Raw genomic sequence first — 16,553 nt, 5'->3', positions numbered from 1 at the left:
TGACTAATATTTGGATAAGTATTCTAAACTGAAAGCCATGATAAGTCATTGTAAACTTTTAAGTTTTTTTTTGATAATTCTTTCCGATTGATTAGTGTGTTACCATGATCTTCACTTTAGAATACTGATTTTAAAAAAAATTAGTAATTCCTTTAGAAGGATGTAGTAACACTTGAGTCATTACTGTCTAATACTTTACAAAAACTACCCAAAAATGTGTACTTTCTTTTAAAGGAAATACTCAGTTCGGTAATACTCAAGTCATCACTAGTGTAGTGGGTTACCATAATATTCACTTTAGAATTATACATTATGCGTTATTCACCTTAATTATGAACCTGTATATAGAAGTTCTTAATAGTCCTCTCGGAGGTATGAAAAACTAGTTTTTTTCTGATTAGCTAATATTGAACTACACATTCAACTGAGTACTACTATTTACTAATTAACATTGTTAATTAATATTTCTTGTTAGTTATTAATAGTTACTAGAATGTTAAAAGTTACTCATTTTTTTCGTTTAGTTATTCATTAATGGTGGAACAGTATTTTAAAGTGTTACTGTGAAATATGTTTATAAAAACTTGAAAAACACCTGCTCTGGTCCGGATATCAACTGTGATCCGTGTTGCGAGCTTTGTTATACTCATCGCAGCACTCTGTAAAGAAAATGCTCACATATGTGCTCCATGTTTTGTTGATTTACATCTTGAATATTATTACAATCATATTTTGCATGACTTGGAGGTCAAACTCCAGCTCTAACCGCATTGCGAGGGAAATGCAAACAACACATTTGTGCTACTTATACACTTACGCAACATGTCCTTCAACCAATACGCCTATAAAGGTCGTTTGTCACTTCCTGGAAATACGACCCATAGGAGCATTTACTAAAGTTGCGCCCCATCGACACTATTTTAATTAATTAAATACGATGCACAGGAGCATTATCTAAAGTTGTGCTCCTATTGACAGCAGGACACTTTCATTTTAAAGCATGTTTCCCTTTGATCTGCTTAACGTTTCAGTTTTTGCATAGCTCAGTTGATAAAGCATTGCACTATACAACCACAAGATGTGATCATGCGATCGTGAGTTCGATCCCAGGGAACACATGTGCTCATAAAGTGTGTATGCACTATAAATCACTGGGTAGGTTTAGGGATGGGGTGGGTGTAGTTGTAAATGGAAAAAAAATATATGTTTGCAAAATGGAAATATGACAAATGGTGTAAAAAGTCCAGACATTACATTAAAATGAACATGCATTTTGGTTGGTAACGACAGTCATACGTCAGTTCATGACATCAGACGTAACATGACACTGTCATTATTTTTATGCCAGCTAGCATGATTTTAAAATGTAAATATAGGTCGTAATAAGGTGCTTGAAAAAACGACAGGTGGCACTTACAACGTGTGTCTGAACGAAAAAAGCTGAACAGGCAGAGGTGAACAGTGCTGAACCGGTCTTGTGTGACATATAAATTATCTGCTTTAATGCAATCTTATGCGTAATATAGCATAGTGATTGGATTATACAAGTTTTTACTCAATAGCAATATGGACAAACCTATGATGTAGATGCATATTCTTTAGCCAAGGCAGCCAATCACCACTCTGCATATACCTCACTATTCATGATGTTGGTTCTAACTTGTGAAAATGAAATAGGGGTTCATTAACCTTTAAAGATATTTGTCATTACATTTTTTCATCATAATGTTTATATACAATGTTCTCTGGTATTGTAGCATCCCGTCTTATTGAAAACATGGACCCCACGGTGAAGCCCTGTGACAACTTCTATCAGTATGCCTGTGGTGGCTGGCTAAGGAAGAACATTATACCCGAGACCAGTTCACGCTACAGCACCTTTGACATTCTCAGAGATGAACTGGAGGTGGTACTCAAAGGTAGAACAACACCTTATTAATGTTATTGGCTGTAGGTTTATTTATCTGCCACTGAAAATAATTATGCATGCAATATAAGCCAACATGGCTGCTTAAAATAAAAACATGAATATTTTTTGCTTGTAATATTAAAAAGTGGAGAAATGGCTGGAAATCATAGGGAGAAAGGGGTGGGTACAGCAAATGAACCAAGCCAGAATTAAATGTAGGTAATCTGCAAACAAGTGTACAACCGACAAGCCGTGTCTCCCACTAAAATCATGTTTATGACACAATATTTAACCAATTAAACTCTGCTCCCCACCCGTTGGGTCCAATACTGCTTAATCAAGTCATTCAAAATTTGCTGAGGAGCTGAAGTGGTTTTTAATGTGTCTCTGTTCCTAGTGAGCCTCTTGCTGTTTTCTACCTACAATGACCAGTTGTCTACTAAGGCAGCTGAAATGGAACATCATACCAGTTTAGTAACCCATTTAGAACACTGTACAGAAACTTTAAATACATTTTGCATCATACAATTAGTGTTAAATTATGGCATTTTAATTAAACATAGCATTGTTTTTATAAATATAAACAAGTAAATAATAAAATAAGAATAATATATCTTTTTTTACTTTTATATTGATTGCAGTGTAATTACAAATACAGACACATTCCTTATGGTAAACTCATACCCTTTTCTATTTATGTTTTTCAAGCGCTCACACTACTGATAATTTGCCACATCCAGTATGGACAGCTTCTAGTTGTTGTGGCATGGCGTAATGATGAGTCCACAGGTTGAGGATCCATATGCAGCTTTATTTAACTAGCAATAAGGTAAAACAACAGGCAGAGGTCAATCATCAACAACTGGAATAACCAGGGAAAGGCAGAGGCGTAGTCACTGGACAGGCAGGGGGTCGAGGCAGGCAGCAAACCAAGTCAACTGAATCTAGTCGAGCAAAGCACAGGTCAATGGGCAGGCAGCAAGGGATCAAAACCAGAAATTCAGTCTAGAGTCGTACACGGGATAAACCAGAAACAGGATACACGCTCAGAGTTGTCAACAGTAGCAAAACAAAACTTCGCAGTGAATGACAGAGTGAACCTAGTTTATATAGACTGAGGTGATGAGGCTAATGGTACTCAGGTGTAAACAATGATGGCTGGTGATTCAGGGCAAAGGATTGTGGGTAATGAAGTCCGGAGGGAGGATTAATATTCAGGTGCGGGGGCCCTCTGGTGGCGATCGGTGGGAGCCACAGAGGCTTGATTTATGACAGAGCCCCCACCCTGTGAGCGGCTCCTGACGCGAGGAGGCAACCGACGCAGGGGCCTTCCACAGGGCCGAGGGGCCGGCTTTTCCGGATGGGCCCGATGAAAGTCAGCAGTGAGTGATGGGTCCAGAATGTCCTCAGAATTGACCCAGGCCCGCTCCTCTGGACTGTACCCCTCCCAATCCACAAGATATTGTAGGGTTTTGCCCCAACGCCTGGAATCTAACAATTTGTGCACCTGGTATGCCTCCTCTCCGTCCACAACTATGGGTGCAGGCCTCTGGTCAATAGGCCCCTCTAGATCCTCCTCTGCTCTTGGACCACTTGCAGGCTTAAGCAAGGAAACATGAAAAGTGGGTGGGATGCGGTAATTGGGTGGTAGTGCCAAACGATAGGAGACTGGAGTTATACGCCTGATTATCTTGAAAGGGCCCACGTACCTAGGGCTGAGTTTCCTGCAAGGTACTCGAAGCCGCAGATCCTTGGTGGAGAGCCAAACCCATTGTCCAGTGTGGTAATCCGGATTAACGCAATGTGAACGATCCGCTACCTCCTTCATTCGTCTTACTGCTCTCTGCAAATGCACATGTGTCTCGTTCCATACTCTCTCACTTTGTTGCAGCCAGTTGTCTACTGCAGGGAGTTCTGTGGGTTCCCCTGACCAGGGAAATAACGGGGGCTGAAATCCAAGAATGCACTGAAATGGAGTAAGTCCCGTGGCAGGCTTTCGGATAGAATTCTGGGTGTATTCGACCCAGAACAAATATTTACTTCAACCGGACTGATTCTGGTGACAGTAGGATCTAAGGAACCGAGCGAGTTCCTGATTCAGGCGTTCCACTTGCCCATTGGACTGTGGGTGATAGCCCGACGTTAAACTGACATTGATGTTGAGTCTCTGGAAGAAGGCTGACCATACCCGTGATGTAAACTGGGGCCCCCGGTCCGAGACAATGTCCTCCGGAAGTCCATAGAAACGGAACACAAAATTACAGAGATGTTCAGCAGTCTCAAAAGCGGAGGGTAACTTGGGTAGAGGAATAAGACGACAGGCCTTCGAGAAGCGATCAATAACGGTAAGAATGGTGGTATGGCCCTGGGAACTTGGGAGATCTGTGATGAAATCTATAGCTATGTGTGACCATGGACGTTGTAGTATGGGTAATGGCTGGAGTAAGCCTGCTGGATTCAGATGAGAGGCTTTGGACATTTGGCAAGTGGAGCAGCTTTGAATGAAGACTATAGTGTCAGATTGCATTGATGGCCACCAGGACCTGTTAGTGAGGAGCTGGATGGTGACATTGATTCCCGGGTGTCCTGACCTGGGTGACGAATGCACCAATTGAATTACCTTCTTGCGTGAACTGGCTGGTACAAAAGTCTGATCTTGGGGACACTCTAGGGGTGGTGGATTAGTGCCCTGCACCTCAGCAATTCCGGTCATAATGTCCCATTGAACTGGAGCAAGAACCAGGGTTGGCGGAATAATGGGTTCAGGAGGCTGGGGAGCCACTGAAGATTCATGCTGCCTGGATAGAGCATCTGCCTTAGTATTCTTGGAACCGGGCCGATATGTTGCTCCTGGTAGTAGTTCTATGGCACAGTCACTAGGGCGATGCGGAGGTAGTTGAGTGGCCCTGACCTTGCTGAAAGCCTCTGACAAGTCACAATATTCTGGGTAATGTTAGTAATGGTAGCGGGAAGATCAGCAGGTGTGGGGTGAAGGGCGGAGATGGGCAGCATGCAATTCTTGTGACAGAAGTCAGACCAGTGAACGATTTGCCTTCCGGGCCATGAAATATGAGGGTTATGCAGCTGCAGCCAGGGAAAACCTAGGATAACTGGATTCTGTGGTGATTTAATGAGAAGTAACCGAATAGTCTCAGTATGTAAAGCTCCAATCTGGAGAGAAATGTCACCTGTAGTGTGTCGGATCTGACCCGTTCCTAGAGGGCGTCCGTCTAGCACTGCCACTGCCAACACAGAGTCACATGGGATTAGAGGGATGTTGTGAGCTATAGCAAAATCAGTGTCAATCAGATTAGCAACGGAACCGGAGTCAATCATTGCCCTAGTGGTTATGGAGGTCTCATTCGTGGTTAACACTACTGGTACCTCGACTTTACCATGAATATGAGAAGGTGAACTCACCGCAGAGGAGTTAGTTTGGTCAGGGCGAGTGGGACATGAGGCTATCATATGACCAGACAGGCCACAGTAGAGGCAGAGTCTCTGACGAATGCGGCGCTCCCTCTCCTCAGGTGAGAGATGAGTGACCCCGATCTGCATGGGTTCAGGTTCAGGGGAGGTGGAGTAAGCAGATGGGAGTGTAGAGCCTTCCCTGTTTGGGCGTCTGCTGCGAATTAAATTATCGAGGTGAATAGTCAAATCAATAAACCAGTAAACCAGTAAACCAATAAATCCAGGTCCCTTCCTTTATCCCTACATGCCAGTTCAGATTGAAGCTCCATATTCAAGCCCTTTCGGAAGAGCACCTTTAGTGTGTCATCCAACCAGCCAGTTTGTGCTGCGAGTGTGCGGAAGGTTAAAGAAAACTCTGCAGCCATTCTTCTACCCTGGCGGAGAGCTAACAATTGTTCCCCAGCCTCCTTACCGCCCTCAGGATGTTGGAAAACCTCTCGAAATCTTTGCAGGAAACTGTTGAAGGTTGAAAAGGTGGGTTGACCATCCCTCCAGACTGCTGAAGCCCAATCCAAAGCCTTGCCCGTTAAAAGAGAACAGACGAATGATATGCAGCTCTCTTCAGTGGGGTATAACATGGGCTGCTGGGATACAAACAGAGAGCATTGAAGTAAAAAGCCCTTACACTTAGCTGGAGATCCATCAAACTTCTCAGGGAAAGCTAGGCGAGGGCTAGCCGTTGGGGTAGAGAGAGTGGTAGGTGTGGGATCAGGGGGAATTGGTGCTGGCCACGCTTCAGGGGCGGAGAGGCGGAGTTCTTGCAAGGTCTTGACTAATTCCTCTGTTAGTGTAGTCAGACACGCCAGTTGATGCTGATGGGCTGCGAGGACATTGGCCTGCGCTGAAACTTCAGTAGACAACTGATAGAAAGCTGCTGGATCTGGTTCTGGCGAAGTTTTCTGTAATGATGAGTCCACAGGTTGAGGAACCATATGCAGCTTTATTTAACTAGCAATAAGGTAAAACAACAGGCAGAGGTCAATCACCAACAACAGGAATAACCAGGGAAAGGCAGAGGCGTAGTCACTGGACAGGCAGGGGGTCGAGGCAGGCAGCAAACCAAGTCAACTGAATCTAGTCGAGCAAAGCACAGGTCAATGGGCAGGCAGCAAAGGGATCAAAACCAGAAATTCAGTCTAGAGTCGTACACGGGATAAACCAGAAACAGGATACACACTCAGAGTTGTCAGCAGTAGCAAAACAAAACTTCACAGTGAATGACAGAGTGAACCTAGTTTATATAGACTGAGGTGATGAGGCTAATGGTACTCAGGTGTAAACAATGATGGCTGGTGAGTCAGGGCAAAGGATTGTGGGTAATGAAGTCCGGAGGGAGGATTAATATTCAGGTGAGGGGGCCCTCTGGTGGCGATCGGTGGGAGCCACAGAGGCTTGATTTATGACACATGGCCACACATGCAACATTTGTGTGCAATTTTAGTCGACTAAATGTACAATAGATTTACAGAAGCAAGGTAAAACATGGACTAAACACAGGAAATGAAAACCAGAGACAGTAAAACAAAAGTTGTGTCCCAAATGACTCACTGTACACTATGCACTTAAACATTTTGTACTAGACTAAGGGGGGTTAGTTATAGGTACTAGCTACAAGGGCCCTTCCCTGATAACTAATTGCAATTGTATGTTTATTTTAATGGTGCTAAGAATGCCAGAGCCTGAACACTCCATTCTCCATCTTCATTAGTAAACAATATATGAAAAGGTATAGCTGTTTGCTATGTGGTTGATGCTAAATATGGCTAGCTAAGAAGCTTGGTCACATTTCTCCTTAGTGTTAAGGTTGAAAAGTCCATCTATCACCATTTTCCAAATTTTGTTTGTTAGCAGAGTTTGTTTGTGGTGTTAATAAATATGCTATAAACTGTGTGTACACAGCTTTTTTTTAAATGGCGGGTTCTGGTGTTTCGCATGCTTTCGTCCAATCAACGTACACTTATGTCACTGGTATTTTCTATTGTTGTGGGTTAGTTCCCCCAAAAGGAGTTCCTAGAAATATATATATATTTTTTTTAATTGGGCAATCGATGAATCATGATTAATCGCATCCAAAATAAAAGTTTGTGTTTACATAATTTTTGTGTGTAATATACTGGCATATATTTAAGAAAAATATGTTATATTATATAAATATATATACCACATGCAAACATTTCTTAGATGTATACATGCATGTGTACACGCACATATATAAAGACAAACTTTTGTTTTGGATTTGATTAATCATGATTAATCGGTTGCCCAGCACCTGTGGTAAAATGAATGCATAGCAAAACATTCCATTATCTCCGCCATTAGTTCAAGAAAACAAATGAAATAATCAGGTAGGTCTAACAACATGTAGAAATACTATCTACGATCTACTAAATTAATCAAATGTAAAATAAAAGTGCATAAACCCTTTTAATAAGGCTACTAAAGTCAAGATGAGTGAATGATTTTGCCTTTATCTTCTGTTGTTTGAATTAACTTTAAGGACTTAGATTAGCAGTGGGTTTAGGCTACTGTCACTAAAAGAACTAATGGACAGATTACATTTTACATATCCAAACATCCAAGAGAACTCAATTCAGCCCTTGTATGCCATGAGAGATGGACATTTTATGTGCACAGTTTGGATGCACAGATTAAAATTTACACATCCAAACATCCTAGAGAACTCATTTCAGCCCTTGTATGCCGTGAGAGATGGACTTTTGTGCGTGCGTTTTTTGATATGAGTTTTGCAGCTGCACACAGAAAACCGTCCAGAATTAAGTTCTATAAACATAATTTCATATATTTTTGTTTTCATATATTCATAGTTTAGTTTGAGCCTCTTGGACACCAAAGCAGCACCTAAGAGCAGTTAGAATTCATTCAGGTTAAAGTTTAGTTATGACTGATGTGAGCTATTTAAAGCTCAGTGGGACTCAGTGCCTGAGGCTTTAACAGTGAAATTTAAAGCTGTACCTCTTGTTCCTCTTATCAAAGTAGTGATACCCGTCAGACAAGTAAAATTTTATCTGGAAATGCTGACAGCACTGTAGTGTGTCTTGAGGAATGGAAAGAGCATTATTGTTATGCTACATGGTTGTACAGGACTGATCCCCACATTGATGGTTCTGCGGAGGCCTCAATCTGAATATCCACAACCACTCTTCTGGCTGACTAGGAATGAGGAGCTTATAAGCCTTAGCATGGTCACTTTTTTACAGGGTCAGTTCCATAGTAGCCCCTTTTCATAGAGATCAAGGGTTGTTAGGGCATAGATCAGGAAGCATGTGTTTTAATGGTCATATTCCAGGTGGTGGAGGTGGGGGGGGGGGTTCTCACTCATCCCCTTTTCAACTTCTCATCCCCTTTTCCCCTTAAGTCAGGCCCTGACTAACCACATGAACTACCAAAGTTGCTCTAATATCATCTGAAATATTGTTCTGTGTATAGCCTCTTTGACCATCTCTCTATAGAGCTACATAGGAGCTACGTCACTCTATCTCTATACTCTCTCTCTCTCTCTCTCTCTCTCTCTCTCTCTCTCTCTCTCTCTCTCTCTCTCTCTCTCTCTCTCTCTCTCTCTCTCTCTCTCTCTGCCACCTTTTTTAAAAATGATTTGTCTTAATCAGTGTTTTCTTCACGGTATTTTGGTAATGAGTTCTTGATTTACAATAAAAACTGGCAAAAATCAAAATTGAAGTGCTTTAGTTGGCAATTATTACTGCCTTGATGAGAATTTCCATGACTTCTTTCACCTAATTTAATGTTTAATTAATTGAAAATCATTGCTAATCAATGAACCAACACTGAGGGTAAAAAAAGGATCATCAAGGAGAAGTGAGGATTGTGACTTCCCCAGAGGAATCTCAATCCCCTTATTAGCATTTCCAGTGTGCTGAGTGTTTGAGGGATGAAAGGGAATTGTGATTAGAAAATAAGTACCTATTTAGAGGTTTGATTAGATTTTTATGCAAATGCAAAGTTGATGAAATTAGTGTTCAGGGCCTATGCTTCGGTTTCTCAACCTCACTATTGTATTTTATCTGTTGGGAATTTTTCACCATTGGATTTCTGCCAATCATAAATATTTAGTCACTTTTCCATGATTATACACACTTTATTTTTATAAAAGCAGCATGAGCTACATACTTATTTTACTTAATTTATAGTATGCATGGATAAGTCACACTAAGCCTCTACAAATCTGTTAAAAACACTTTTTTTGCCAGTCCAGAGTTTGACATCTCAGTAATGAATGCACTGACCCTTGAAACTGACCCCAACGGGCTAAACATGTTCGTGTTCCCTCTTGCTGACTTTGATTGCCTCTATTTAATCTGACTGAATTATTTATATTTAAAAATTACACACGAAGCCTGTTTTAAATGTAATTGTGAAACAGTTTGAAAAGAAATGCATAGTGACATCATTGCATGATGACACCAGGAACCTATGAATGTGCTTTTTGAATTGGTTTATTGAACCAAACTGTCCAAAAAGAGCCAGAAATGAATCAGACTTTGCATAACTATAGTATCTTGGTTGATATCTGTCACGGTTTGTAGTAGGAACAAAAACAAAGATGATGGAGAAGAATCCGAAGTATTTTAATATAAATCTCAGGAATACAGGATATCTTCTAAAAAGAGTATATGAGGCTAAACTGGGATCTTAAATACTAGTGATTATTGTGTGCACAGCTGAACTAAATTAATAATCAAGGGGAATGGTGCAAACCGACGACAAAATCCAAACGGTATGTGTGTGAGAATGTTACTCATGGCAAGCAATTTCAGAGTGATGCACAGAAACTCTAGGTGTGTTCGACATTGGCTGCGAATGGATGTAACCGATCGGCAGAATAGCCAAGTGCAGGAGCTGCAAACAGAAACATGAAGTCGGACACTTTCTGCTTCATGTAATGACTGTCACGCTGTGTTTGCCTTCTTTATCACAGCTCAAGTGAAATAAATGCAATACACAGATGTTTTGGAGACATTATTGTCATGTAACACACTGCTTAATACAGTGTGTGTTTGTATAAGAATAATCACATGCAATAATGTAATGTAATCATCATATAAGCCTACTATCAATAAAGTGGGGTCTATGTTTTATTTGGATAAACATGACAATATAACATTACGACTACATGAAGAGACGTTTTACTGTTATAAAAAACAACAGATTTGTGAGCATTAGTAGAACTGAAGGTTTTAAAATAAACCATATACTGTAAAATAATATGTATGTAATTTCATGACGTCACCCATAGGATTCTGAAAACCAAAAAAGCGTAAAGTAGGGTTGAGCTGGCCATTGGCATCTTGGCAGTGTATCACTCCAGCATCACTCCTTTTCCTCTTCTGTTAGAATTTTCCCACACGCAAATTCTGACCAATCAAAAAGCAGTTTAGGAAATATGCCATGGCCAATGTGTGGTGTGCATGTTGTCATGTGCCTGCATTTTGGTTAGTTTCAACTGGTTCGGACCAAAGCAATCAGTGTGGTGTGAAAAGGAACCAAAAAAGCTGACAAATGCAACAATATATAATCGTTTGCCCTTGGTTCGGATCTTGTCTCTGTGTAGCTAGTTGTGAATGCAATGTAATCATTGTTACCTTGTCAATTATTAAAAGACAATTATACCTCTTCAGCTTCGCTGTGCTTTTGTTATTAACTCTTATTACACGGCTCTGTGGAATACTTGATTCTAATTGATCAGTCGCGCATTTCAACGGTATGTTGCTCCCAGATAACAACCGCCAAAGTGAATAACACACCGCTCATCTGGGTACTACAAGTAATTTTGACTGGAACTACTTGCTATATGCTAAACATGTCACTCCGCTGTCATTGACTGTCTTTTGCAATGCTAATGGCACTTACAATAAAAGACTTCAAGAAATATTTAAATTAATTTAAAGTAAAATTAGCCCATGATTTACTTACCCTCAAGTCATCCTATGTGTATACTTGTAGACATTATGACATTATGACATTCTTCTTTCAAAAATCAAAATTATATTTAAAAAGTCCTGGCTTTACCAAGCTTTATAAGCAGTGACTGTTCTGTTTTTGAAGTCCATAAAAGTGCATCTGTTGTTCCATGTATGATGCATTCTTTCTTTTTCCAATTTAATATTGAAGGTAGAAAATGAGTAAATAGTGCAGTAGTTTTCTCAACAACAAAAAAATGTTTTGCCAAAAACAACAACAACAACAACAACAACAACAACAACAACAAAAGGTTCAGGCGCAGAAAATGAATAAATGGCTTAAATATTTGATTTCCACATGTGGGTAGGCATGAAAGACCAATTTCTGCTGATTGGTCAACCAAAGATCAACATGTACTGCTTTCAGTTCATCCCCTACAAGTATTTCTATTAAAATAAAAAATGTTGTAACTTCTGGATAATGCTCTAATGAAAGTTCAGTGTTCACCTTCATTAATGAGAGTGGCATGTTTAATCCAAATGTGTATATCAGATGTAAAACCCAGTGTACTCGTTCTGTTTACTTTACTTGTAATTACTCTTAATTGTTCTGTTTACTTAATTTCTTTACTCACTCCAGTGAAAGAGTGCATACACTCAATCTAGTATTGTGCCATTAATTCAGTATCTTGCCTTGAATGTAGCCATTTACCCTGGATGTTCAAATGCTTTATCTAAGGGGTATTTTCCTGGTTGAGAAGCATATTCTGCTGAGCTGTGAGGAGTTGTAAAACACTAAATAAACTTCAGTATGTGAGTCTGCAGAACCACTGAATATACCTTGAGTTACAATTTAATTACAAAAACCTATACAGAGTGAAAACAGTGATAAAAAAGGCAGGGAGGCAATATATAGACTAATTGATAGTATTGTTATTTTCCCCCTGCATTATTTTATTTCTGCAAACAGGTATTTGGCCAGCACAGAAAATGATAAATACACTACATGAATCATAATGTCTAAATGTTAACATGTCTATAGCAGACTTAGCCTACTACTGTGAGAGGCATAATACAGACCAACCTGAAAAAAAAGGTATATAAATACGAAAAGCTTTCTGAACAGGGCCAGCAGAATACTCATGCATATACATGCAGGAGATGCTCGAGTGTAGGGCTGTTTCCTGCCAGGACAGAGTGGGCTTTGTTAGGAGATGTGGGTCAGATAAGGCTACTGCTGATCTCACGTTCAAAAAGTTACTTTCAGTGGGGCCGTATACTACTTTGAACATTCCATTAACCTGTTAACCTTCACAAGGACACAGGTGCGCTGAAGCTTTCCTTGTTTAAATGAGCTCAAAGTTACTGTTAGATGTAATGTAATTATCTTGACAAAATATACATTATTAAAAGATGATCTGTTTTACTCCCAAAATCTTATAGTGACTGTAATTTGTTAATATGTAATTTTTGAGTGTTAGCCATTCATTGAGAGAGAGAAAAAATCCTGTAGGCCTATGATCATCCAGAATACACTAGATAAAACAACATCCCTCAAGGTTTTTAGTTAAAAGCATGCACATTTGGGAAAATATTGATGGATGTTTATGTCAAATTTCTATATAGAGGTGTAATATGTATTCAATTTTACCCAAATTGCATTGATACTGATACTGATGTACTGTGTTTTAGAGCCCTACATGGGCCTCAAATCTAGGCCCTAGCCCGACCCTGGCCCGAGACACTGAGGCCCTAGCCCGGCCCGTGTCCGACAGTTTATCAAAAATCTCGGCCCTAGTCCGACTGGAGCCTGTGTGTGTGTGTTTTTTTTTTTTTTTCGACAGTGAGATAGCCACATGTTTAATCAATTTAGACTCTCAAATCAACTCTTGACTTGTCTTGCCTATAATAAAATCTATAGATATAAAACACTTTAAGCATCACAATGCTAGTTACTTTAGCCTACTATTACCACCACAGTTAAAGGCATGTTTGACGAGCTGAGGCAGGCTGATAATACTTGCGGCTTTCGCAAACGAAACAAGCTTAACAATCTAAACAAATTTTAACTACAGCAGCTGGTTTAGTCCAAAAATGATCAGTACTTTTGCAGTTGGTTCAGTTCGAGGTCGGATCATGCTCTCACCACAAACAAACTGCTCCAGAGTTTGTTTGAAAGCGTACAGAGACCACCTCTTTAAGGAGGTCTCGGTACGCTTTTTGGTGCGCACCCAAGTGCGATTGCTGCTTTCACACCTGACCAAACAAACTGCACCAAAGAGGGAAATTAACTCTATACGATTCAACCAAACTAAATGAGGCCTTACACCTACGCATATGAATATAAATCCAATCTTCAATTTCCGCTGCATATGCTCATTTAACGGCAATTCACAGCAACAAAAGCAAAAGATTCAAGATGCATTTTATTCAGCAGCTCATTTCAAATTCAAAGACCGCAATATGAGAGAGTGACCTAAGCATTGATAAGATCATTTAGTCTCATTCATTTTTATTGAAGATGGAAAAAAAGGCCCGAAGCCCAGGCCGCGTTTTAGGTCTGACGTGAAAATTGGCCCTTGGGGCGTAAAAAAGTCGGGGCCCATCGGGCTCGGGCATAAATGAAGGGCTTTACTGTTTTCAATTCATACTGGCCCTCATTTATAAATCTTGCGTAGAAACGGGCATATATGTTGGCGTAAGATTATGCAACTCTGCAATCCAGGTGTACGCAATACTTGCCCTTGATAAGTCGCGGCTGAAAACGATCGTCATTAGAATAACACGCCCCTATATATTCATGTCTCTGCCTCCCCCACGCCCTCAGTTTACGCCATGGACACACGGAAGACGGCAAAGATTTGAAACTTCTCCGACGTGGAGATCGAGACCATCACCAGGTGGAAAAAAACTAAATTGTTTTATTTGGGAGTTTAAAGAGTGGGATTAAAGGAGCCCACAAAAACAAAATATGGACCCAAATTACGAGTACTGTTAATAATATCATTAGCATATCATTAAATAGCATAACATTTAAATTTTCCCTATACTTTTTGCACATTACTGTTGTTAATAAAAGTTAATTTGATCTGCATATCAATTAATAAACCTTTGATATGTATACTGTATATTGCAAAAATATGGTGCCCATTTATACTGTGGAATGATCTGGGTTATTCACATGCTGAAAGTTTTGCACCCCAGGTAGGCACTCTACCAAGCCGCAAATATTTTACCTAAACAAAATGAAGTTAAAACTTGCTTTGAACAATTTCTTTGTCATGCAGATTAATTTTAAGTAGAAGGGAGAAAAAGAAAAAGAAAAAAAAAATCGATTAAAATCGTAAATCGAATTTTTTTGGCAAAAAATCGGGGATTTTTTTTTTTTGAGCCATATCGCCCAGCCCTAGGTCACATATATATACATTTTTATATATATCTTTAGTGCTCGCGGTGATGTGGGTCCGTGCTTCTTCTTCCGTGGTGGGGGCTGGCCGTCACACGCTGCTTTCTAGGGGGTAAACGGAGACAACAGTTAGCCGAGTCTTCTGGAGACATCTCTCACCTCTCTGGTCGTTTGTCGGCTTTATGAAGCCGCCCGCTGATCATCTGCAGGTGTGACGGCTCAGCCCGTGCTGAGCGTGTGCAGGTGTTCGGGACACTTGTCACCCCCAACCCCCCCCCCCCCCCAAGCGTCGTCCTGGTCCTGTGGAGAAGTGGGGAAAATGGGGGGGGGGGGTGCAGTGGAGCCTGACAGACCTGCGAAAGCTGATCCTGGAAAGACCATCGGCATTGGCGTTGGCCGTCCCGGCTCGATTTTGGACGGTGAAATTAAAGTCCTGGAGCAGCAGGAACCACCGCGTCACCCTGGCCCGGGCCATCCTTTGCAGCGGGGCATGGTCGGTGGTCAGGGTGAAGTGGCGGCCGAGGAGGTAATATCGGAGCTCCAGGACTGCCCACTTGACAGCCAACGCCTCCCGTTGGACAGTTGCGTAGCGCTGTTCTGCTGGGGTCAGCTTTTTTTATGTAGAGCACCGGGTGTTCCTCGCTGTCGGTGACCTGGGAGAGAACGGCTCCCAACCCGGTGTGGGAGGCATCCATCTGCAGCAGGAAAGGGGTGATTGAAGTCGGGGGCTCGGAGCACCGGGGCCGAGGTGAGGGCCGCCTTGATGCGGAGGAACACTGCCCCTGCCTCGGCGCTCCAGGGGATCTTCTCCGGCTGCCCCTTCCTGGTCAGGTCTGTCAGGGGAGAGGCTAAGGAGGAGAAGTCAGGGATAAAGCACCGATAGTAACCCGCCAACCCCAAAAAGGCCCGTACCTGTGTCTTGGTGGCTGGACGAGGAGCGGAGAGAATCTCGAGGTGACAGCGAGTCCCAGGTGACACTTCCGGAGGTTGGTGGTCAGCCCAGCCCGACGTAGCTCCGACAGCACCCTCCGCAGCCGATCCAGGTGGTTCTCCCACGTCTCTGAGTGGACCACGACGTCGTCCAGGTAAGCCACCGCATAGGCTTGGTGTGGCCGGAGTAGGACGTCCATGAGCCGCTGGAAGGTGGCGGGTGCTCCGTGTAGGCCGAAGGGGAGGACGCGGTACTGCCAGTGTCCGCTCGGAGTCGAGAAGGCCGTCTTCGGCTTGGCGTGTTTGGAGAGGGGTACCTGCCAGTAGCCTTTGGTGAGGTCGAGGGTGGAGATATACTGCGCCCTCCCCAGGCGGCCCAACAGCTCATCCACGCGGGGCATTGGGTATCCGTCGAACTCAGAGACTTCATTTAGCCGGCGGAAGTCGTTACAGAAGCGGAAGGTGCCGTCGGGCTTTGGGACCATCACAATCGGGCTGGACAACGGGCTGCGGGACGGTTCGATGACCCCTAACTTCAGCATCTCCTGTACCGCCGCCTCGATGGCGTGTCACCGAGCCTCAGGAACTCGATAGGGCTGCTGCCAAACGACGACTCCTGGTGGTGCTCGGACGTCATGCTCTAGGACGTGGGTCCGCCCGGGCAGATGGGAGAATACCGCAGAAAACTGACTGACCAGGTGCTGCAACTCCGACTTTTGGGCCGTCGACAGCTGACGATCCATGTCGACCATCACGGGCGGGGGATCCGCGAACGCTGAGAGTTGGGGCCCGGTCCCGACCCAGCGCTTCAGGAGGTTCATGTGATACAATTGGTCAGCTTTCATCTTCCCGGGCTGCCGGATCCGGTAGGTGACGGGACCGACCCTCTCGGATACTGTGA

At 42.4% G+C, this 16,553-nt stretch overlaps 1 protein-coding gene across 1 annotated transcript in view; it reads left to right on the top strand.

Annotated features, from left to right (window-relative positions):
* The window catches only part of LOC137043584 (neprilysin-like), a 63,720-nt gene that overhangs the window by 11,444 nt on the left and 35,723 nt on the right, over positions 1 to 16,553 (top strand). The window contains exon 4 of the mRNA XM_067419880.1: positions 1,758 to 1,919. Coding sequence (XP_067275981.1) covers positions 1,758 to 1,919 — 162 coding nt within the window. The remainder of the gene's footprint in view (positions 1 to 1,757; positions 1,920 to 16,553) is intronic.

Source organism: Pseudorasbora parva, chromosome 16 (assembly GCF_024679245.1).
Source record: "Pseudorasbora parva isolate DD20220531a chromosome 16, ASM2467924v1, whole genome shotgun sequence".
Lineage (NCBI taxonomy): Eukaryota > Metazoa > Chordata > Actinopteri > Cypriniformes > Gobionidae > Pseudorasbora > Pseudorasbora parva.
The sequence above is the reverse complement of the archived record's forward strand: the minus strand, read 5'-3'. Positions and strand labels throughout refer to the sequence as shown.